At 35.9% G+C, this 25,573-nt stretch overlaps 2 protein-coding genes across 2 annotated transcripts; both read right to left on the reverse strand.

Annotated features, from left to right (window-relative positions):
* Positions 1-1,876: 1,876 nt before the first annotated feature.
* On the reverse strand, positions 1,877-3,182 carry LOC122580450 (heavy metal-associated isoprenylated plant protein 23). The gene is made up of 2 exons (XM_043752720.1): positions 3,009-3,182; positions 1,877-2,330 (listed from the first exon to the last, which is right to left on the reverse strand). The coding sequence occupies exons 1-2, from the start codon at positions 3,169-3,171 to the stop codon at positions 2,050-2,052; spliced, it is 444 nt and encodes a 147-aa protein (XP_043608655.1). The 5' UTR covers positions 3,172-3,182; the 3' UTR covers positions 1,877-2,049.
* Positions 3,183-6,468: 3,286 nt separating this feature from the next.
* LOC122579251 (MICOS complex subunit MIC60) lies at positions 6,469-15,780 on the reverse strand. The gene is made up of 12 exons (XM_043751377.1): positions 15,676-15,780; positions 15,370-15,421; positions 14,120-14,812; positions 13,925-14,029; positions 13,673-13,825; positions 13,472-13,549; positions 12,888-12,980; positions 12,690-12,809; positions 12,345-12,422; positions 9,235-9,414; positions 7,774-7,875; positions 6,469-7,279 (listed from the first exon to the last, which is right to left on the reverse strand). The coding sequence occupies exons 1-12, from the start codon at positions 15,690-15,692 to the stop codon at positions 7,046-7,048; spliced, it is 1,905 nt and encodes a 634-aa protein (XP_043607312.1). The 5' UTR covers positions 15,693-15,780; the 3' UTR covers positions 6,469-7,045.
* Positions 15,781-25,573: the final 9,793 nt, after the last annotated feature.

Below are 25,573 nucleotides of genomic sequence, written 5' to 3' on the forward strand. Positions count from 1 at the left end.
AGATAACAAATGTGTCTATCGATTGTACCCAACCATTAACTCATTAATCCCTATTAATTATTAAGAACCTTCTACCGTACCCGTCATAGAACTAATCGCTTCTAACCAAGTGATCAAAATAACTTCTACCCAACCCGAGTTGCCACTAAGATTGTGCAAAAATTATCCGCAATCAATAATTAAATAACAAATAATTAATAAACCAAGATCACGACACAACGTTAAATTAAATCAACTTGAATTATAAAAATAGTGCAATCTTTACATATTATCTTACTCCATCAAGATGGATGAAAAGGTGATTAGCCACTCATATTAAAATACGAATATCCAATCAAATAGAAAGAATTCATCGTTACCGAATACAAGGAATTGAAAAACGAATAACGGAATTGATCCAATCGTAATGAAGTTCTTTGAAGGAGAATAATCGGATGAAAATCTGCTCCAAAGGCAGCAAAAGTCGACTGAAAAGTGAAGGGTAGGGTTTCAAGAATGTTTTAGCAAGCTATTTATACTTTCTAAAAAATTTGTTCCGGTTCGACATATACTGCGTCGTAGTCCCAGACTGCGACGCAGTCTCCTGTTTGACTTTTTTGACTTTGGCTTTCGTTGACTGGTCTTTGGCTGTATATGGTACGACTGCGTCGCAGTCTCAGCCTACTGCGAAGCAGTTTGCTCCTCGACAAGAATTATGGCGACGCATAACCAAACTGCGCCGCAGTTCCCGTTGACTTGCGTTGACCAGCATTGACTTTCTTTGACCAGCTTCTAATCTTCGTTCTCGTGCCTCGTAAAACATCCGTAAGCACTCATATTACTCTAAAAACTTCGTTTTCTTCAGATTATCACTTAAGTACCTGTTAATTCCTGAAACGCTAACAAATACCATAAACGCACCAAATATACACGAAAACGACTCGTAAAACTTACTTAAACAACTAACTAAACCGTGGAAAATGGGTATAAAATACGAAATATCAATGGACAAATTAACAACACACAAATATTGTGTAAACAAAAATTGGTATGTTTTATAGACATTCAATACATATGATATACTGTATTACTCTTATTATACATTTTAATTATAATGGAATATATGCTTTACCATTATGGCATTATATTGTGGAGAGAAATTCTAAACTTAAAGCATATAAGGAACTATAGTAAGCAAGCATGAGATAAGTTTTTGTACGTCCTCTTTAGTTATATTATACTTTAAGTTGTAGCTATAGCTATAGCCATAAGCTAGCTAGTTCTTGTATTTCTCAAGGGGAATCCGTATTAGTATCATGTATTTTTATTAATGTACTACGGAGTATTTGGTATAACTGAAATAAGACAGTATAAACATGATATACGTTGAATTGGTAGATTAATAAAAAATAATGGTACGATTATCGATTCTTAGTTCTAAATGTTCAACCTAACCTTTCAAATTATTTTTTTGCCAATAATATATAATCAGCTGTTGTGAAAATGTTGTTAGACGATTCATTCGTGTTTTTATTTAGTTTAATAAAGTACTTTCTCCGTCCCAATTTAAATGTCCTAGTTTGACATTTTTGGTCTTTTATGATTAACTTTGACTGTCTATAATTATATTTGTGTAATGTAATACTTGATGTAATATATATGAATCGATTAAGTTTTCAATGTATTTTATAATGATATAACTTTCGCCAAGTATTATAAAACATAAAGAATAATATTAATGGTCAAAGTTGCGAAAGAAAGACTTGAACAGTCAGACTTGAACATTTAAATTGGGACGGAGGAAATAGAATGAAAGAACAATATTTCAACACTACTATTAAAAAATATTATAGTACTGGAAACTAATGAGTATCATATTCTACAGATGGCCTAGCTAGCTAGCTAGCTAGCTAACAATAGAACAGGTAGACATGCGCGTATACAACTATACATTACACAAATCCAACAGCCGCACCAACTAGACGTACGTACTACCTATTTGGAATCAAATCTTACATGCTTCGGAAAAAAAAAAAAAAAACGACGTGGTTTTGGTAACTACTAATTAAGCTACATAATAGAACAAGCGTTAGGATTATCGTCGCTAAATAAGGTAACATAAGGGTCTTCATATGTAGTGACACTTTCCACCTTTCGAACAAAACCAGGAGGAGCCTTCTTGTCATAAACTTGAGCAACATAAGGATGTGCCACAAGATTGTAGGGCACGTACGGCCATATCTCTGACTTTTTGCCTGTTGATTGTGCCTTCTTTAACACCTTGTTTGCTTCCACATACCCATTCACTGTCACCTTTTGTTGTTTTCTATCTATTTCAACCTTCTTCACTCCTTCAATTCATCCACGTACAAACCATCCAAACACATATTTAATTAATTATATATCCGATTATAAATATAGATTTAGATTAAAGCATTTACATATAATTGTTGAACAAATTAAGATCAAGCCGACTTTTTTGAATAACATTAATCTAGGAATTTATACCGTTTAAATATACTTTTGTTTCAACAACTTAACACACTAAATAACAACAGCAGTACTCAATCCCGTTAAAAGATGGAGGTAACTTCATACCGGTTTTAATATAACTTTGTTTCAAGTGAGACTAAAATTCACAAATAACACATACCTGGCTATATATATAATTACCTAGCCTTTGATAAAAACCGTAGATTTAGCTCCTACTTATACAATGTAAAAAATTTCGAAATTAATTCACCTCATAAGTTAATATGTATGACTCGATCCAACCTGTTACGAACACTATATAAGTAAAAAGAAAATGAAACATAAATATGTTGCCTTTTAATTTGGAGTATATATATTTTTTTAAGAGCGAGTTAGTTATAATTTTTTTAGAGAGGCAATTATATTGGTACATGTACACAAAATCCACACATATTCAAATTCACGATCCATGGGACTAAAACCTACAACCTATCGATTGATGAGTCGACGTCATGCATCTCAAAATATATCGTTAGGACCAAAAGCCTTAAACGTACCAGAAAGAGAAGAGAGGGCTTTCTTGACCTTTCGCTCGCAACCATCACAGTCCATGCGAACTTTTAAATTGACGGTTTGTAATTGCTTCCTCTTCTTGTTTTTGTGTTTATGGCTATGGCTCATCAAGTCTGATATGTACTCCAATGTTCCTGAGATTCCCATTTTTTTTGTTTTTCTTGTGTAGATTAATACGAGTAGTACAATACAATGTTAGCCACTTACGTCCTCGTTTTATAACAAAATGTTAGTGGGACCTATTAGACAACTATCTGTCACATAATAGTCTTTTTTTAATTCAAAACAATAACAAAATGTACGTTAGTAATTATTTTTTATTTGAACGGCTTAATATATGTAAGTTGAATATGTACGTATAGGATATAAATCAGTTTCCATGTATATATATATAGTAGTCGTCATGGGGCTTAGACATAAGACGAAGTTGACGACCGAGAGAGGTCCGATTTTTTAAGGGGTCCGACTTTTTATTTTTTTATGCATTTATAGAAAAATATATGTTATTAATTAAGCCCGTTACAAATTTTAGTAATTATCCAAAAATTAAACAATAGTACTTAACAAGAAAAAAAAAACTCACGTACCAATTTGTTATAAAATTTATCATCGCTTTTATATCTTAGTTTATATAATTATAATTATTGCACCTATCCTCTGGGCCTCCTTTTTCTTTTCTCGGCCGAGGTCTATAATTCCTCAGAGACGGCACTGGTATTCGTACTATATAGTCATTGGGCTAAGAAAATGTTAGTGCTTTTTTGTTTTAGTGATGAATAAATATATATTACTTATGTTGAAATATGTAATCACTCTAAAGTATAAACTTAGAAAATTTTTTTAAATATATGGGATTTTTTTATTGAAAATAAACAAATATATAAAAAGTGCAAAATTCACTAATATTCTCAAAAGGAAGGTCCCTAGTTGGTGTACGTATCGGCATGCATGTGCTTAGTATCTTTGTTTATGTCACAAAACAAACCAATTCCAACACATCACCTTTCTAATTACCAAATTGTCAAACCAAATGATTTTCAAACCCTATGTTAATCCAACATTGTCAACAATTAAACCAAGGTTATTTGCATGAACCAAATCTTCTTGTTAATTGCATCAATTTGCAAGTTTTTTTTTCTCTAAACGGGGGCATTGTGCTCAAGCTAATTTTTAGGTCAAAATTGAAGTTTATGACTATGGAAAGTCAAATATAAGTCTAACTCTAGAACCCCCAACAACTTTAATGGAATTTGGAAGGTAAAAAGACATGGGCATGGCCCAAATATGCATCAATAATAGAGGGAAGAGTCGTTGTCACGTTTTGGTGGGTGAGGGTACACAAGTGAATCAACGGTGAAGTTGCACCTAGTCTCCTTGGATAGAGCCACGTACTATTTTGATATTCTTTCTACAATTTATATTAGTAATTGCTTCATTGTTGTTATTAATACTCGTATGATAACTACTCGTGAATGACGACTGGTGTATAACATACGCTATTTTAATTGGGTCCTTGCTAGAGCTTTTTCGCAAAATAGATCATCACTTGGATAAGTAACTTATATCATTCACAAATTTGAAAAAAAAACTAACCCGAACTTAAAATAAATGGAAATTAAATATATAGGGTCATAAATATAATATGTATGTAAACAATTTTTGGTAACTCTTAATATCATACATTAAAAATGGAAAAATATATATACAGTATGTATTTAAAATTTTACTACACATAATTAAATAACAGTTCTAGATATTTTAACGTCGTTATCCGATTTGATTAAGACAAAAATCTAATACTATATATATGCATGCATTTGTCTTACTTACAATCATTCATAGATTTAAAATTAGAGTTGAAGCCTCCAGCTCTCCTCCTTAATCTATTGACAAATACAAATGTATATATATTTTTTTATCTGATCAATCATTGCGAAAACTCATATTCTTTATTCACTTGGTCAACAGATGTCTTGCCATCAGAAGTATTCTGGGTTAAGCTATGGTATTGAATTCCAAATCCTACTTAATACATTATAGGGTATATATACGATGCGTCACATTTTAATTGTCCTATTTTGACTGGTCAAGTCTTTTCCTTCCGATTTTAACCGTAAATATCTTTGGTTGTGTTACATATTAGTTGATGAAATTTATATCAATGAAAAATACATTTAAAACTCAATCAATTCATATATCTTATATCAAATTTTATATAACACAAACAAAAATATTTACGGTCAAAGTTAAAAGAAAAAGACTCAAAAAGTCAAACGTAAACACTTAATATGGGACTATACGGAGGGAGTAACTGTTTTAATCTGAATATATTTCAAAAGATATGTTAAAAATAGTAGTATCGCTATGATATTCGTGTAAGTTGATAAATTAAGCAAAAACAATTACTACTTGTATAAGAGTATGAAATCGAAACAATGGCCATTTAATTTACAGATGAGACAACATTTTATTTTCGTAGTTAAACAATCAGTTAAATACTTCTGTTGTGGCAAAAAACTCAAAAGCAATTCCTATATATATTCCTAATCTAATGAAACTTAAGGTGGGTGTGGACAAGATCTTAACTTTTACCTTGGTGTCGTCAAGGTGGTCCATTACAAGAGATGATGTGGAAGCTTCAAGGTGGGTGTATCCACCTTGAGAAGAGTTGGGTGGTAGTGGTGTGGTTAATTTTTTATTATTTTCTTTTTTTTTGATTGGTTGTTCTAATATTATGGGGTATAGGTTTTGGAGTTATTGTTATGGAAGTGGTGTGGTGGAGTGATGATGTGGCACTATCACCTTGGTGTGGTAATACTACCATTACTAATGCTCATGTAGGAAGGATATGTTAATGGCAAGAAGGGTGTCAGAAGTTTCTTGTATATTCGGGAGCAGGTTATCCTATGATGATGATGATATGATTATACGTGATAGACTTGTGTCTTAAAGATTTAATTGGAATCATTTCTTATGATTAAAATGGATATATACTTTGTCAAATTTGTGTTATCTTATTACTAATATCACAAGTTAGGCAATTAATCAAGAGGGAACCATGCATAGTGCCTAAGCAAACATAATCACTCTAGTCACTAAACATACTCAACTGCATAGAAATCATCATGGACCATAGTTTGATAATAATGTTTCATATTGCATTTACTATATTAATTTACAACAAAATAAAAGTTACCATTTCAATATCACATGAAAACCTAAGCCAAGAAATAAAATCCCACAAAATCACACCACGGACTCATTTTTCTAATCGTCCATGGTCAACTGATTTTAGAACAGGCCTTGTATGATTGTATATATTGATATATTTTTCTGTTTTAGTGAGGAAAAAAACTATATACATCTTATATACTAAAGCACATTTTAAAGATATATACATATATACAATTAAGGACGCAAACAACCACCGCAGTCAATCAGTCATTGTTAAATGTTATTTCTTGATATCTGTTAGATAAACGTTAAATTTCGTTTAATGGATATTCGTTCACTCATTTCATTGAATATTACACTTGTATTATGTGTTTTAAATAGTTGGCAAGTTCTTACAGTATACTCATCAGTCACCACCCGATCGATATTAGATACTGATGAACTCAACGAAAATCTCTTTTCAACTTCCATATATTCATCAGGGCATATCAGGCTGATAAGTAATTTTCTTTCTCTGGAAAACAATGATGTTATAATAACGTCCCAAGGCAACACCTTTCTACAAAGCAAACAAGCCAGCATAGGCTCAATTTTCTTCATCTATTTCGTAGATATTATGCGCATTAATCAGAAAAACCAGGTTTACTGGCAAACATGGTGTTACCTCAACAACAATACAGCAAGAACTTTGGACAAATTTAATCAACCCACCAGCAAAAGTTCAAAATTTGGGGCTATGAAGGTAGACCCGTCCTCTTTATTCACAAAGACAAGTGTAAGCTAATGAGGTTTTCTGTGTGGTAAGAAGAGGGCCGGTCATGGGAATTTGAGAATGAAGGGTATTGGTTCAAGTGTGGCTTAAAGATGTAGCGTAAGACTGTAGGAGGGTTAGTGCTTGCTCAGTGATAGCCCGGTTCCTTGCTTGCTGGACCCAATCATTTACAGCTTCTGCTGCCTGGCTGCCTTTGAGACCATGTTCAAGTGTTTCAGCGGCTTCCAAAAGTTTTCCATCAGCTAAAAAATTCTCCACTCGATTTATCAGCGACTCTATTCCATCACCTGATTTGTCGGTTTCCTTGACCTGAAATCATAATTAAAAGATGCAAACACCATATTGTTAGCCAACTATAGAGGTGGCACTCTTGACATGGGTAAATGAGTCGATCTGAGTTATACTTTGCTTAGCAGATCATATAGGTTAAAAATAGTTCAAAATAAAAATACATTGAATGCCTTAAGCATCTCCCAAGGTGTAACTAAATGAGCAAAATATGTTAAGCCGTTTTATATCAAGATTAGGAGTGTCGCTGTAATTCGAGTATTAACAATGTTAATATTTCATTTATTCATATTTACAATGTTAATATCTGTCAGCATTAAAAAAGGGGAAAAGTATTGCTAGTGGGTGTCAGTGACTCGGCCCAACCCAATCTGATCCATCCAAAAAATATTATGAATTTTGACCTTTTAGTCTTTTACCAACCCATACATTTTGCTACTCTAACAAAGCTAGGATGCCAGCCCTGGTAAACAGAAAATACAATAATAGAAAGAACAATCCACACTTCTACATACCTTTAACCCGGATGCAATGTAAGCCAAAGAATGTGCCAAAATGCCACCACCACCTGGAGGCATTAGGCTAAAGTGCCTCAGAGTTCCTTTCAAGCCATCAAACTAAAAAGATAACCACGATTAGGCAATCATAACCCTAACCATAACCATGAAAATAACCTACAATGGCTTTCAGTGAAACAATATGTACTATTAAGACATATGACAAGATTTTCCTTTGACCAAGTCAAACACCTCCAAAACACTACATGAAACTTGGATTTCAGCATAGATGTAAATATAAGATATTTTAGTTTACTAGGGGGAAAGCATGCGGCAATCTTAAGATTGCTTCAACATAACTAGGACACAAGTTTGGGACATTGTTAACGTCGTAAGTTTTATTTTAAGAATGTAAGGGAAGACTTATACAGAGGCTTCCATCTCCAACCATGAGACCCAGGAAGCCAAACTGCACTAGTGTCAGCAATACAAGCTAGTACATTATACAATAACGTTCACAAGTCCTTATAAATCTATGCAAAGCCTAATGGCTGGTTATGATTCTGTGAATCTGTGATAGAATCTGAAAGCATATATTTAATAAAATCGGCAATCTAAACAATGGCATACGTCAAGTGGTCTCTCATCCAAACCCTAAAACTCGAGCAATGTTTTTAGCAATAACTCAAGCAGGAGCTGATAACTCCAGAACTGATAGTGCTAATTTTAACGAAGAGCCGGGTATTGTTGTATCTTCTATAGATGTAGCTAAAAAAACCAGCCAGATACAAGATAGCTCTGACATTTTGCAAGTTAAAAAAGATGAGAGCATTATATGAAAAAGCTTCATAGCTCCAACAAAAAGCACACCTAGCATAACTGCAAAAGGCCTCTTTTAAGGAAAACAATAGTGCATCCCTGTCGACTTAGCTTCACCAATGAACTATAATATAACATCAGATAAACTTAAACTTGCTATGGTTAAGAAAAGCTTACTTCTTAACAAAAACTAAATGTCCAAACCTTTGACCACAGAATAGCCAGAAGATATTTCAAGCACCATGACTCACATATAGATCTCCAGTAAATGATACAACAATTGAATTATATAAACAAGCCTCTCCAGAACACAGAATATGACAATATAGTTGTCTAAAAATCAGTCAGGGGGTAAAGAAACAACCCGCAAAGCTTCAATTTAAACATTGAAATTAGTATAAGACTATAAGGATGACACTAACAAGCCAAATGAACAAAAGCATCTGCTTTCTTCAGGATATATTTACTGAACACGAAAGGGAATATTTAAAAGGGTATTAACATTTTACTTGTCATTTAGTACAACAATAAAAGAAGCACGTGCAGCCCACCTAATTATAATTCAATGAAGATGCAATTATAAAATAAAAACTGAAAATTTTAACCTAATGAATTTAAATGATCTATATTATACATTTGTATATAACTACCGAGCCTTACCTTGTGATTCAACTGCAATATTGTATCCGTCCCATTTTTCAGTGTATCTTCAGGAAGAGATGCCATTACCAAACCTAGTAGGGAATCTTTATCAATTCCGTCAAGGTAACTGTGAAGAGCATCTATTTCTTTCTGTATAGGCAAGCCTTTAGACAGAGCATCTTCCAATGCAAGAGCCCCCTGCAAAAGGAAATGAATAAAGTTTGATCTCCAGCAAAAAAAGAGCACTTGAAGAGATTACTGTTAAGACAATGAGACTGCAAGGACGTTTAAGACTTTAAGTAAGATAACAATCTGAAAAGCTAGACTGTTATCTTCATATTATATAAAAAAAAACAGCAAGATGAATCACTTACAAACAATATTATGTCGATTAAATATGTTTCTAAAGCTTCATGACAAATGGACCTATCTAAGAAACTGTTCAACATAAGAGACAAGACTCCTCATACACAACCATCGGAAACCAAAATATGCTAAACAAGGATTGTCTACACAATATGTACTTAAATAGTTAAATACAGTTGAGCCGCAAGTGCTTCACTGCAACTCCAATGAAGCACGTGTAGGCCTCAGGAACGATCCCTTAATTTGCTAGTCAAGACCTTTGTCGCATCTCAATGAAAGCTACAGATTATGCATAGTTTACAAAGGTTCTCTTTGCACTGAATTCCGTGAGCAACTCTACCGAATAACAGTATTATAAACAGTGTGGCTTTAAAGATAAGTCATAACAGTAAAGTACATCTCATGGTTATGGTGTGTACTGTGTAGGTCATACATTTTTCAGACATCATTAGAATGGTAAAAACCTAGGATATACTAAGGCCTCTAGATAGTGACAGTGTAAGATTATTGTCCTATCATGTTTGTGTAATGTAAATGGGGTATTGTGGTTTTTCTTTGGGATTGAAATAAAATATTCACTTGTTAGAATACTTTGTTTACAAAAGCTGACTAAAGAAAGAGAACTAGTGTCTTATTGGGTATGAAACATAAGGCATTTGTCCTCCAGATAGCTGTTTTGTAATGCATAAAAGCCTCATAAACTAGTTTACTACCGTAGTAAACTAGTTTGACTTTCATGCATTACAAAACAACTTATTACCATAGTTAGTGTTAGGTGTGCTTTTTGTTGGCCCTCACTGAGACTGTTCTGGCTGATGGCGGCGGCTATGGTGGCTGGTTTTGGCCACAACCCTTATCTGGATAACGGTTGTGGTGGCTGGTCATGGCAGGAACCCTAATATGGGTGACGGCTCTGTGATCTGTGAACCTGCTCCCTATGTTTCCTAACATAACTGTGCCTAAGTGATTAAGGGGCCGGTTTTACTTGGCCCAAATAAATAAGGCCTGCTGCCCTATTAGCCTCTGAAATCAGTAGCCCTTTGACTGGCCGATGACAACAGCTGCCAACACTCATTTGCTCATGACCTTCACCCATTATTCATTATAACATATATTTATATACTCATTAATGACTCTTCAAATTGATCATAAGCACCTCCATCATTGGCCTAAACATAGTGAATATCATTATGCTTTTTCATTAGCATGCACATACTACAAATCTGAAATTTAGAGTTGTTCCTTCTTCTACGATAAGCTCAGGCAGAACAAAACTTGAGCTAAGAATCCATATTCTTTTCAACATCTATGACAAAAGAAATGACCGTATAGATATTCCAGAGGAAAGCAGAGAGAAGATTTCAAGTATATATCTAAAAACAGTAAATAAATTGTACCATAACGATATCACCGTTATTAGTTGTAGTAGCTACAATGAACATAACAATTGTACCATATTGGTTGCAATATGATGGTAAGAAATCAAAACATACTGATGAAAATAAAAATCATTATGTGAATACACATATTGCATTTAGGATATTTCTGATATGATCCCACATCGGCCAAGTATGGGACTGGTTGGTGGTTAGGTGTCCCCTTCTTTGAGCTAGCTTTTGGGAGTGAGTTCTACACCTAGCTTATGGCATAATACGAGCCTATTATGGGATGGGTTCATATCAATTGGTATCAAAGTCAGCCTACCTTTCGAGGTTCCAACGCTCGGAGTGATGGCCTATGGAGTGGTGGCTTGGACCCAAGGAGAACGGTGTCAACCGTGGCCAACATAGCCGTGACCAACGAGGACGTTGGCTCTTCAAAAGGTGGGGTATTGATATGATCCCACATCAGCCATGTATGGGATTGCCTAGGTGTCCCCTCCTCCTTTGAGCTAGCTTTTAAGAGTGATATCTACACCTAACTTATGGCATGATACGAGCCTAATATGGGATGGGTTCGTATCAATTTCTAGTTCTTGACACGACATCTAAATATGTGACAGAAGTAGGGTATTCAGCTTGACTAGAAGGTTTCACCAGGAGTCCAGGACACACGATGTTCACTGCGGTGGCTTGACTGTTCGAGTTACTTTGTAGTTGATTGTTCTATAGTGGCTTTATTGTTTGCTTGGTTTTCTCATTATTCACCAAGTCAGCCCTGAGGCTCAAGGAGCACATTATCAAAATATACTATCATATCATCAACGGAGCAGTGATCTAGATAGTAGTAGCTGGAACTAAGTAACAAAATGATCTTCTAACTCTAATTAGTGTACTTGGGTAAGGACGATCAAGAGGTTCATCTGAGGACAAAACTATAACTACTATTAGAGTATTAGATTATGTATGCATATGCATATGAGTGTTATATTTTTTTTTAAAATAAGGTATTACAATTGTTTTTCAAAATAATATAGGGGGTTCAACATTAGTTACTGAATGAAGTGGTGGGGATACTTAGGCCTAAGGAATTAATAAAGCAGCCTATACAATCACTATTTTTCTTTACAGTTTAAACATTAGTTGCTAACTGAAGTAATGGAATACATAAGCCTGGCTAGTTAATAGAGCAGGTTATACTAGTGGTTCGGGGTACTGAACACCATGGTCGATGCTTAATCAGTCGTAAGTGGATGTTTGTAAACACCGACCAAATGAACCAATAGAAATACACAAAATCGAGATCCTAATTAAAACTTCTCATAGTGAGAGATATAAAGAAAAATATATGAAAAGGTGATGAAATGCTCTGCAAAAACATACCAAGGCAAGCTTGTGGACAGAATGACTCTGACGCGCCTCTTCAGATCTTGCATAGAATGCCATGCATAAAGCATTTATCTGCATAGAAGAAACAAAATAGCATAAGTTTCCTTGCAAAAAAAAATCCACCTATAATAATTAATAAGATGTGTCATCGTCTCTATAGAATGTAAGCATCCCCAAAGAAACTGGTAGATGAAAAGATGATATGTCCATGAGAAGTTATCCAGGGGAGCTCTTCTGATACCAAAGTAAGATCCCAATAGCTTCGGTAAAAGACTTTAAGTATAACAAAAAGAATTATCCGTCGTGATCTATAAGCAATATACATATATAGCGGCATACATTGAGATTTGCCTCCTCCAGTTTTTCAATTTGGGATGCTTTCTCACTTGCAATTGCAGCAGTCAATTCAGCTTTTGCAAGATCCTTCAATTTCTTAAGCTCCAACTCTGTTTGAGATTCCTGAAAACCAAAATATATGCTCAACAACTACTATTCAGATGTTATACATCACCGAAATATGTTAAAAAGGTAAAGGACCTTTCTTTCAATCTCCATTCTGAACTCCTCTTCTAACTTTTCCTGAAGCGACTTGAGAGCAGCAGCTGCTTTTAGCTTTTCTTTATGCAACTCCTATAGACGGATTTAAAAAACTGAGATGCTAATCATTGATAAGTGGTCAAATTTTCACAATTAACAGATGTGACCAGGTACTCAGGTAGTAGACAGATATTTGACATTGGTCAATAATTCACGTATTTAATTGTCAGCTACTATTTTTGAATTTTTCTCGTTTGAACTTGATCTACGTATGTTTCCTTAGATTGTTTCATGGTGCCATTGTTTCTTGTGCAGCATATTTCACATTACAAACTATGCCAGTGTAGGTTTTCTTTTGATAGCAAAATTGGGAACTTATGATTGTAACTTCCAATGGTCTTTCATACAAGAATGCAGTCCTCGGCTATTGTGGCTGTTTTAATGTTTTTCATTTTGGTATTAGTAACCTAAATTTATCTGCATACCCTCAAAATCTGAACAACCCATGTGTTGTTTTACAGGTTAACTCAACCAGAAAAATGGTAGCACAATCAGGAAGGTAAAGGGAAGAAGATGTACACAACCTTATCCAATATTGTCTCTCTTTCAGCATACATGAGTTCACGCGCTCTTGCATCTTTAAGTTCCTTTTCATATTTCTCCTAAAATATGAAAAGTACAATTTTATTTCAACAATTAACATAATGAAGCTGTAGTAGGGTAAAACAACAATTAAGTAATATAGCAATGTTTACAATTTAAATACAAAAGAAAAATTGCCTTGCCTTCATCAACCTCTTCTCCTCAGAAAATATGTGTGCATCCAAATCTGCCTGCCTCTTTTCAGCAGTGTGAATGGCTTGCAGGAAATCCAGAACCAATTTTCCGTCGTCTGACATACGAGTATCATTGGTTCCTCTAACTACCTCAGCTACTTCCTTCATTTTGACATCACAGGCAATTAGACACATTTCTTTATGGCATAAACTACATCTAAACTCAAGCATTTCCTGCAGAGGAATTAATGGCTAACTCACCTTATCTAGGTGCGAAGATGCTGAAGTAACTTGTTCGCTCTCATCTCTCATATGGTATGAATCAAGAAGTGAATTTGGCTCTTTCCCATCATCACTTGTGATACCCTGCAAATAGTTACTGATAAAACATCTGCAAAAAGTTACCGATAAACTATCATTAAATATCTAGACCCACTTTGCAGAAAAAGGCAATACCTCTGACGTATTTGTAGTGCCCAGCTTCTGGGGTTCCTCAGAATGGACCACATTTTCTTCAATAACTGAAGCAACCTCCGTTGGCAATGGGGTGACCTCATCCCCCTCTTGTTGTTCTGTAGCAGGCTTATCTTGTTCATTTTTGGTAGCAAGATCCTCTTGAAGCTTAGCTATCGAATCAATATTTGCACTATCAGAAGTCGAGATGCCGTGGTCTAAGGTAGGCAACTTATCCTCCTGATCAGATACAGTATCATGAGATTCCGATATTGGCAACTCTTTTATTTCAGAATGAGTTTCTTCTTCTTTTGTGCCATAATATGGATCGTTTTCAATGCCTTTCTCAATGGCTGGACTTGAAATATCAGATTCTCGTACATTGTGAACAGCATCTTGTTTTAAAGCTTCAACGTCATGCAACTCGTTATCAATTGTCTTTGATTGTTGAGATTCCTCGTGCACATTGGGGACTGGATATGTAGTAACATTATTATCTTTTTCCTTCATAAGATATTTATCCAAGTAGCCAGTCTGGTAAGCTGTCATACCAGCAGCTGCAGCGCCACCTAAAACTATACTTCCAATAAATACTTTAGACAAATTACTCCCGGAACCTGGCGGCTTTCCTGTTGAACCTGGGCCCGGATCAGGAGCAGCAGAGAATTTCTTCCTGGAGGAAAGATACAAAGGAATCTGCTAGAAGGGTTTCACCAATCAAGTATTTGAATTAGTTTGTGGCAGTCTTGTATGTCAAATGTACAAACATACATACACGTACATATATATCATTAAATGCAATGGACCTTATCATGAAAAGAGTGAGAATGCAAATTCCCATTTCGCTTAACTTTTTTCATTTCTTTCAAAAAAATTCCATCTCTTAATCGAATTTGCATAAAATATTTCAAAAAAAAAAATTTCCTGTTGCGTTTGTTTACGTTACATGTTTCTGCCCTAAGTTCGTAATGTGCATCACCTTTCACCTTCTGCTCAACACACAAAATATCGTGTTTTGTGACGCAAAAACCTACTTTTCTGATGCACAAACACATTTTTAAGGATATATATAAATACGATATATACACATATAATACTAGAAGCTAATTAGATATACCTCTATGAAGACTTTCAATAATTTGTTTCAGTATGTAGATATATATATATATAGATATAGATACAGATTATATCATCATAATAATTTTGCATTTATAAAAGACAAATGGAAATAACATGAAAGTTCACAAACATGCCTGAGTCGTTATCCGTGGCGAAATTCGACGAGTGGATATTTCCAAAATAGACCTAAAAATTAAATAGCAACAGCAAGTAAGTAAAATTCAAGTTTTATATAATCAATCAACAACTACTAGTGTTGTTCAATAAAAAATTATAAATAAAAACTTAACAACTACTGGCAACCCTAAAATTATCAAGCAGCGGTAACAGTTTATAAAAAAAAAAAAAACTAATTAATTACTCAACAAAATATACAAAAATCAGTATATTTATATATATCGAAATAGGGAGGGATGGAGGCAGGGGATATGTGAATGTACCTCCTTAGCGGCAGCATGATCAACTGGAATCAAAGTGTGCGATTCTTATTATTATTATTATTATTCAGTAAAGTGTTTTATTAGAGGATTAAAAGATGGAAATCCAGAGCAAAAGGGTTTTTATTATAAGAAGAAAGGGAAGGGGGGTGATTGGGTTCAACTTAATTACGATGATTTACCGACCGAGACTGTTAAAAAAATTATATCTTTTAAGGGTTACCGACTTACGACAAGGGCAGTGATAAACTTACTACAAATTTTTATTTATCCCACCCAATATACAAGGTTTATTACTGACTGTACCAGTCAAAAATACATACTGGTGATAGATATATCAAATTTTGTGATACAAATATCATCTCCCCATAATGGTTTTCCGAAATGGTTTTCCGAAATATAATAAATTATGCCCAATAATTATAACGTTTAAACTTTGTCCTTTAGTGAAACACTTGTATATATTCTATTTTATACATTATTGTAAAAACCATTTTAAATAAAATTCTTCGAAATTACTAACTCGATTCTCAATTACTAACTCGATTCTCAATTACTAACTCGATTCTCAATCTACTAACTTTTAAAGCAAAGTGACCACACGCGCACAACCCCTTTTTACTCTGTATCGCATTTGACTGGTGATGGTCGAGTAATTAACTTCCCTTGTGAGCATACAACCATAGGTGGATGCAAGTACGTAGGGGCTGGTATGAACCCAGCGAATTCAAGCCCAACATCACTAAATTTCCTAAATTATTATTTATGACCCAACCCAAAATATAAATAGAACCCAGCCCATAACAAAAAAGAAACCCCTTTGAAGAAGGAAAAAAAAAGTGTCTCAGGACACAGGAGGAAAAAAGGAAACGTGCTTCATAACTTCACAAGGCTTTTGGTGGAAGATTGCAACTTTGCTGATAATTTTTAGATACATCAACGACAACAATTTTACACGATTATTGATATTCCACCTAAAATCTTTGATTATTCTGTGGTTCTACCTTATTAAACAGGAATTTCAATTTCCAAACATTAGGTCATATTTTTCGTAATGTTATAAACTTACAATGATAGACTTTTTTTTTGTTTTTTAAAACTATTTTATAACTTTATTCGTAATGTTATTAATAGTGAATCTTCAACTAGAAATATGACTTATAATATTCCTCGACCAGCATCTACCTCTACTCTTACAATGCCTGTATTAGTTGATTTAGATAATCTTCTATGGGATCCCGCCAATAGAAAAAAGATTCTTGAATATCACCCTAATCAAAGAGATGAAATAAGACGAAAGTATTGGCTTGGGGGACCTTGCCAACCACGTGGCCATAAGTTCCAAAAAAGGGTAATAAGGAATAAAGAAAGAGCTTTTAGCCCGAATTGGTTTAAGAAGTATGAGAATTGGTTAGAGTATAGTGTCAAATTGAATAAAGTCTTTCGCTTGTGTTGTTATTTATGCAGAGATTAAATTGTCAACCAAAGTGGTACTGATGCTTATGTGACACAAGACTTTAATAGTTGGAATAAGAAGGAGAGACTTAAGAGTCATGTGGGTGATATTAATAGTTTTCACAATAGAGCACTTAAAAAATTGTGAAGATCTAATGAAACCAAATCAATCTATGGGTGTTGCCCTTCACAAGCAAGATGATATTGTTAAGAATGTGAATCGAATTAGATTAATGCTACAATTGATGCTTGTAGATATTGCTTAAAATGTGCATTCGCATTCCGTGGACATAATGAGAAAGAAACGTCTCTTTTAAAGGTAACTTCTTTGAGTTAAAATGAAGAGCTTCGTAAGTTGCCAAAAGCGGCCGGTAATAATCAATATTTGGCTCCAATTATTCAAAAAGATATTGCTACTTGCTTTGAAATAGAAGTACTTAAATCTATTTTTAAAGATATTGGTGATGATGTTTTTGCATTATTAGTCGATTCTAGTGATGTATCAAAAAAAGAACAAATGTGATAGTTTTAAATGTTGATACTCATGGACTTGTTAAGTGAGATTTGTGGGTCTTGTTCATGTAATGGAAACTTCTTCTTCCTTTCTTAAAGCTTCCATTGATGAATTTTTTGCTTAACATAAATTGAGTTTGATGCAGTTATAGGGTCAAGGCTATGATGACACAAGTAATATGCGTGGTGAGTTTAATGGTTTGAAAGCAAAAATCTTTGAAGAATAATTCGGCATATTATGTACATTGTTTTGCTCACCAACTTCAACTAGTGGTTGTAGCGGTGGCAAGAAATCATTTGGGCGTAGTAAATTGCTTTGACAAGTTATCTACTTTGATGAATGTGGTTTTGGCTTCATGTAAACAAAAAGACATTTTGCGGGAAAAGGAGAAAGAGAGAGTGGTAAAAGATATTTGTTGTGGTTTACTTACAACAGGAAGTAGCTTAAACCAAGAGCTTTCTCTAACACGGCCCGGGGATACACGATGGAATTCTCATTACAAAACACTTTTGCGTTTGGATGTTTTGTTTCCATTAGTTCTTAGCGTACTTGATTATGTTAAAAAGGAAGGAACAAATGGTTCTACACAAAATAAGGCAATTGGTCTCGAACGATATTTAAAATCATTTGATTGTATGTTTCTTTTGCATTTGATGTCACACATTTTATGGATCACGGATGTATTGTCATGGGCACTTCAAAGAAAAGATCAAGACATCTTGGAAGCGGTTTCAATGGCGAATTCCACAAAAAGAAATCTTCAAGAGTATAGGCTAAAAATGGTTTGATCCACTTTTAGAGAAAGTCTCTTTGTTTTGTGTGAAACATGGCATTAAGTTGTTGAAAATGGATGAAGTTTGGGCTATTAAAAGAGGCCAAAGGGACAACATTACCAATCGACATTATTATGAATTTGACTCTTTCAATATCATATTGGATTTGATCATCATTGAATTTGGCGATCGTTTTAGTGGGGCTAGAACCGAATTACTTGACAATATGGCCGCTTTGAATCCGTGTGCTTCATTCTCTAACTTTGATGTATCAAAGTTAGTGAGGTTAAGTAAGATGTATCCTTATGATTTTGATGACAATGAAAGAAAGACTCTTTTGCATGAACTTGAGTTGTACCATGACAATGTGCAACATGATGTAAGATTGTTTAACTTGAATAGTATCACGCTCTTGCAATGTTAATGGTGGAAACAAGAAAGCATCTTTCCTACCCTTTGGTATATCGTCTATTAAAGCTAGCATTGGTTTTGCCTGTTGCAACCGCCACAGTTGTCCCACCCCGACTAAGGCGGAAAATTCGGTATGCGACACAGTACACGCGTCATGGATATTACGTAGAGTAGCTACATGAATACTTAAATAGCACACATTTCATAGAATTGAAACATAAATCCAACATAGAGTTAAGATCCAAAGTAAAACATAGATAAACTCCCACGCAGGGGATTAACACTTAGGCATAATGCCATAGTCTAAACATATGACAAACATAACAAAACATAAGATATGCAGCTCCAAAACCCTAGTCTGGTATGCTATAGGTCACCATGCTATGCTCTTTAGCCACCTCTAATGCGGTTCACATGTTCACCTGAAAGGATACTCAAAAACGTCAACACAATGGTTGGTGAAATATCATCAAGATCCACACAACAATATGGCTATCAACTTACTTATGATAGCAAGAATCAAGTATCTCTATGCCACCAGCACTTACGGTATATCAGGCCTAAGGTGCAAGTATCAAGTAACAAGTATCTGGTGCCTCTAACTCCACCATAAGTATCAAGTATCAAGTATCTGGTGCCTCCAACTCCACCATAAGTATCAAGTATCAAGCATCTCAAACTCCCACATAAGTATCAAGTATCAAGTGTCAAGTATCACAGTGCACATCATACAGTACAGTCAAATAGCCATAAATGATGATAGACACAAAGACACGAGTATCCTTCCACCCCAAAACGTATAAAAAGAGGGGCTACGAAACTCACCTGACTGCTAGCAACAAGATCAAGCTACACAAGATATCAGAAAGCAAGTAACCGGTACGCAATCAATCTGTTACAAGTTATCACAATTAAGTATTCATTCAATATAGGTAAACGTGCTCAAAATTGTCGCCAAGTGTTGACCAAATTGTCCAAAAGCATACTAGTTTGACTTTGACCAGATTTTATGAGTTTGACCAAAGTTGACCAAATAACGAGTTTGACTAAGTTGACCAAATCGACTATAGTTGACCAAAGTTGACTAAACCGACCAAAGTTGATGAAAGTTGACTAAATCGGGGTAGTAATCGAAGTCCGAGGTCTCAACTGAAATTCGAGGTCTTAAATTGATCTTGGAGTCTTAAATTGAATTTGGGGTCTTATTTCACTAAAAGACAAAACTGAATTAAGAAGCTAGATTTAAGAGGCTAAATTTGAGAGGCTGGTAAATCAGGGGTCTTATTTTGAAAATACGAGGTCACAAATGAAATACGAGGTCACATTTGAAATACGAGGTCGCAAACTAGCGGGGTCGTAAACTGGGCTGTTCTTCCCCAAAATTCATTCTGGAAAACCCTAATCGTTTATTTCGATCTGAAAGGTGTTTTTAATATCAGATTGTACTTTTAGACTCCCTAATATGATGGGAAAACAATCCTAAAGTCGGAAACTCGAAAAACGGACTTAAACTCGAAAACACATTTGAACAAAGTTTATGAAAAGTACACAAAAATTATTATATCTCATGAGTTTGTTAACGAAATCACACGAAACTTTGACAAAAGTTGTAATATATGTTTCTAAACGTTTTGGACGTAAAAAGTTTGATACTTGGCGGATGTAGTGTGTGTATTAAAAGAAAAACCGAAAATACCAAAAATAAGAGCATTAAGTGGGTTTTGATTTTATACCTTGAATATGTAAAATATGAGTTTGTAGAGATGTTTAGGACACAAAAACACTGTTGTTGAAGTTATACCTAAACAAAATAAGGTTTGATTTTCATAAAACTTGATGTAAAATGGGGTAGTAATGGTGAGGTAGTAAAAGTGGGTTTGTAAAGTGAGGTAGTAACTTGGGGTAGCAAAAGGGAGGTAGTAAGAGTTTGTGTGTGTTTTTCTTGGAGGCTAAGTTGATGGAATGAGGGTTTTGAGGAGAATAAGAAGTATTTATATGTGGGGCAAAAATGTAAGGTTTCCATGTAATCTCTAAAATACGATGCCAAACTCGAAATTGCAATGCCAGACACGAATCGAGGCCAAATCAAAAATACGAGACTGCTACAAAATTACGAGGTCGTATTACAAATACGAGTTCGTTTTACAATTACGATGCCGACTAACTTTACGAGGTCGTATTCTCGTATTTAAAATTTTAAATTTGACTCAGAATTTTTCATGGTCGACTCACGGGTGTTAAAGTCTCCCCTACTTAAAGGAATTTCGTTCCGAAATTCAAGTTGCGCATTATGTTTCAAGTTCTAGCCACACACCAAGTTTCCAAGCGTTAAGCTACACACTGAGTTTGCAAGTCTCAATTCTACTCATTAAGCTACAAGTATCATGTCACGCATTAAGTTTCAAGCATCGAATCACACAATAAGCATCAAATCACATATTAAGTTTCAAGCATCAAGTTACGCATTACACATCAATCACATATTAAGTTTCAAGCATCAAGTTTCACTCTAAGTTTCAAGTTTACTTACTAAGCTTCATGTATCAAGTTAGGCGAACAAGTGTGGATACTTAAGCTTCATTTGATCTTCTCGTTCCCAAGTAAACTCTGGGCCTCTACGGGAGTTCCAACGAACTTTCACAATAGTATACTTATGTCTTTTGAGCTTTTTGACCTCCCGTTCCATAATCTCAACAGGTTCTTCCTTGAAGCTTAAGTTACTATCTACACGTATTTCGTTTAAAGGAACACTTGTCGTCTCATCAGCTAAACACTTCTTAAGGTTCGATACATGGAATACATCGCGAACATTACTAAGTTCAAGGGGAAGTTTCAAACGGTAAGCAACAACACCAATTCTCTCTGTAATCTCGAAAGGTCCAACGTATCTTGGAGCTAGTTTCCCTCTCTTGATGAATCTAACCACACCTTTCCAAGGCGACACCTTAAGCATCACTCGATCACCGACCTAAAACTCTAAAGGTTTTCGTCGATTGTCAACATATTTCTTTTGTCTGTCTCTTGCCTTCATGATGTTCTCCTTGATCTGAGCAACTCTTTTAGTAGTTTCCATAATGATTTCTGGTCGTATCAACTGAATGTCTCCCACTTCATGCCATGCAAGTGGAGATCGACACTTTCTTTCATACAATGCCTCAAAAGGCGGACACCCAATACTCGAATGATAACTATTGTTATACGAGAACTCTACTAGTGGGAGGTGAGTATCCCAACTTCCCCCAAAGTCGATAACACATGCTCTCAACATCCTCTAAAGTCTGTATCGTCCTTTCACTTTGTCCGTCTGTCTGCGGATGATAGGTTGTGCTCATATCTATGCGCGTTCCCATAGCTTTTTGCATTGACTTCCAAAACCCTGACGTAAATCGGCTATCTCTGTCACATATGACCGATACAGGAACGCCGTGCTTGGCTACAATCTCTTTCAAGTACAATCGTGCATACTCTCTCATCTTATAATCTTCTCGAATGGGTATAAAATGAGCTGACTTGGTCAGTCGATCTACCACAACCCATATTGCATCCTATTCACTACTAGTTCTAGGTAACTTATGAAGTCCATGGTAATACTTTCTTACTTCCATTCGGGAATCTCTGGTTGTCTTAGCAATCCTCCTGGTTTCTTGTGTTCTGCTTTAAGCTTCAGACACGTTAAACACTTGCTCACATAAACCGCCACATCGTTTTTCATTCCTGACCACCAAAATAGATCTCGCAAGTCTTGATACATCTTATCTATCCCTGGGTGAATAGAATATGTCGTTTGATGCGCTTCATCCATTATTAGCTTTCTTAATCCACCATACATAGGTATCCACAATCGGTCACAAAAATACCATCCTCCATCTTCTCTTTGATCGAATTGTTCTGCCATACCTCCCAACCCTTCTCTATCAATATTCTCCTTCTTGTTTGCTTCTACTTGTGCCACAATCACTCTGTCTTTCAGACTGTTGTGTACGGTAATGCTCATAGCTCTAATTCGTCTTGGTCTGACTCTTTCCTTCCTACTCAAGGCATCAGCTACCACGTTTGCCTTCCCTGGATGATAACGGATCTCGCAGTCATAATCGCTAAACAATTCTAACCATCGTCTCTGTCGCATATTAAGATCTTTCTGATTAAAAATATGTTGAAGGCTCTTATGATCTGAGTATATCACACTCTTCGTTCCATATAGGTAATGTCTCCAACACTTCAGCGTAAAAACAATAGCTCCTAACTCCAAGTCGTGAGTCGTGTAATTCTTCTCATGGATCTTTAGCTGTCGAGAAGCATATGCAATAACCTTTCCTCTCTGCATCAATACACACCCTAATCCTTGTCCCGACGCGTCACAATAAACAATAAAGTCATCAGATCCGTCAGGAAGACTTAAGATTGGCGCATTACATAACTTCTCCTTCAGTAGTCTAAAAGCTTCTTCTTGTTTCTCCCCCCAATCAAAACTTCTATCATTGTGTCTCAACAACGTTAGGGGTTGTGCGATCTTTGAGAAATTTTTGATGAATCGTCGGTAGTAGCCAGCTAATCCAAGGAACTGTCTGATCTCTGTTGGTGTCTCCGGCCTTCTCCAATGCTCCACTGCTTCTATCTTGCTGGGATCAACCTCTATTCCATCCTTATTAACTGCATGACCCAAAAACTTCACGTCTTCTAACCAAAATTCACATTTTGAAAACTTTCCGTACAACTTTTCAGTTCTCAAAAGCTCTAACGCTTGCCTTAAATGTACTTCGTGCTCTTTCTTGGTCTTTGAGTAGATGAGGATGTCATCGATGAATACCATAATAAACTGATCTAAATAAGGCTTACATACACGGTTCATGAGATCCATGAAAACAGTAGGCGCGTTCGTCAATCCAAAGGGCATCACTAAAAACTCGAAGTGCCCATATCTCGTTCTAAAAGTTGTCTTTGGAATGTCCTTTTCACGTACTCTCAGCTGATGGTAACCCGAACGAAGATCAATCTTTGAGAAGTACTTAGCGCCTTGCAACTGATCGAATAGCTCGTCAATGCGCGGCAATGGATATCGATTCTTGATCGTTAGTTTGTTCAACTCGCGATAATCAATGCACATGCGAAAGGACCCGTCCTTCTTTTTAACAAATAATATCGGTGCGCCCCAAGGCGAAGAACTCGGTCGAATGAATCCTTTATCTTGTAATTCTTGCAACTGTGTCGCTAGTTCTTGCATTTCGGAAGGAGCCAAACGGTACGGTGACTTAGCTACTGGCATAGCGTTAGGTACAAGATCAATGCGAAACTCGACTTGTCTAGGTGGGGGTAATCCCACCACATCATCGGGAAAAACATCGGAGAAATCACGCATGATAGGAATATCATCTAGCTTGACTACTTTTTCGGTAGCACTCATAAGATGTCAATCGATGGTTTCGGTTCGCTCACCATGAATCTCTAGTACATGCCCATCACTCATAGGTATTCTAAGAATTTTTGAGCGACAAACAATAGATGCATCAACACGGGACAACCAATCCATCCCAACAATAAAGTCAAAGCTACCCATTCCAAACGGAATCAAGTCAATGTAAAACGAATAGCCCTCAAGAGTAAGAATACATTTAGGCACTACACGATCTAGTCTAGCCAGTTGACCACTAGCTACCTCTATCTCATAATAAGTATGCAAGTAACATGTTGGCACATTTAAGTTACACAAAAAGTTAGTAGACACGAAACTATAGTCTGCTCCAGAATTGAATAACACAGTAGCATCATGATCGTTTAGAAGAAATGTACTAGTAACAACGTTAGGATCATTAGCAGCTTCCATAGCATTTAAGGCAAAGACCCGACCTCTTGCTTGTTGTCCTTGGTTTGCTCTTGGTGGAGGTGGACCGACAATCTGAAGTTGGTTAGGGTTCGTTGCTGCTGGGGCTGGCTGACTGTTAAGTCGAGGACATAGGTTACGGTAGTGATCAGTGCTCCCACACTCATAACAAGCCCCTCGGTTGCCTTGAAGGTTTCTGGCATTAGGTGGGATGACATTCAATGGTACAACATTCAATGGTGCTGCTTGAACTCGTAGTGCTCTACAATCTCTTGCAAGATGGCCAAACTTTTGACAGTTGAAACAAGTTTTACATGGTGAAGTCGCCAGATGGTGCAGATTACACTTGCCACATAGAGGGTGCTGGCCAACATAACCCTTCTGGCCCATCTCAGCCGCTGCATACACTCTTCCCACTCTTGCTCTTTTGTCTCCTCTGAATTCCCTCCTCTTACTCGTCTCCACCAACTCCCTTCTCTGGCTTCCTCCCCTACTTAGAATACCACTTCTTACTAGTTCTTCAGTCAGACTTCCTGCCTTGCTCACAACATCTCGAATAGTGGTCGGTCCAGCAGTCACCACTTGCACACGAACATGTGGTTCTAACCCAGCAATATACTTCTCAATCCATTTTGGCTCAGGATCCACCAGGTGGGGAATCAATCTAGATAACTCATAGAATATACTAGGGTAGCCAACAAAGTCTGCTCCAACCATCGTAAGCTGAAGGAACTCAGTCTGCAATTTTTGTAACTCGTGGACAGGGAAAAACTCTGCTTGCATCAGATCCTTGAACTCCTTCCAAGACATAGCCAAGGCTGCATCTCTTCCTCCTCTGCCGCGGATCTCATTGTTCCACCATGACAAAGCATCAGACACAAAACATCCAGCAACATAAGTAACTCTCTGATCATAAGTGCAGTGACTCAT

Source organism: Erigeron canadensis, chromosome 8 (genome assembly GCF_010389155.1).
Source record: "Erigeron canadensis isolate Cc75 chromosome 8, C_canadensis_v1, whole genome shotgun sequence".
Taxonomy (NCBI): domain Eukaryota; kingdom Viridiplantae; phylum Streptophyta; class Magnoliopsida; order Asterales; family Asteraceae; genus Erigeron; species Erigeron canadensis.

What these genes read in the sequence shown, in the direction of transcription:
- LOC122579251 (XM_043751377.1), bottom strand. An exon ending in AGGAGAAGAGGTTGATGAAG is followed by an intron (nt 13,550 to 13,672) that starts GCAAGGCAATTT and finishes TTCATATTTTAG; the next exon opens with GAGAAATATGAAAAGGAACT. An exon ending in CTGTCCACAAGCTTGCCTTG is followed by an intron (nt 9,415 to 12,344) that starts GTATGTTTTTGC and finishes TTCCTTTTGCAG; the next exon opens with GGGGCTCTTGCATTGGAAGA.
- LOC122580450 (XM_043752720.1), bottom strand. Translation starts at nt 3,171, where the DNA reads ATGGGAATCTCAGGAACATTGGAGTACATATCAGACTTGATGAGCCAT. An exon ending in AGCCCTCTCTTCTCTTTCTG is followed by an intron (nt 2,331 to 3,008) that starts GTACGTTTAAGG and finishes GATGAATTGAAG; the next exon opens with GAGTGAAGAAGGTTGAAATA.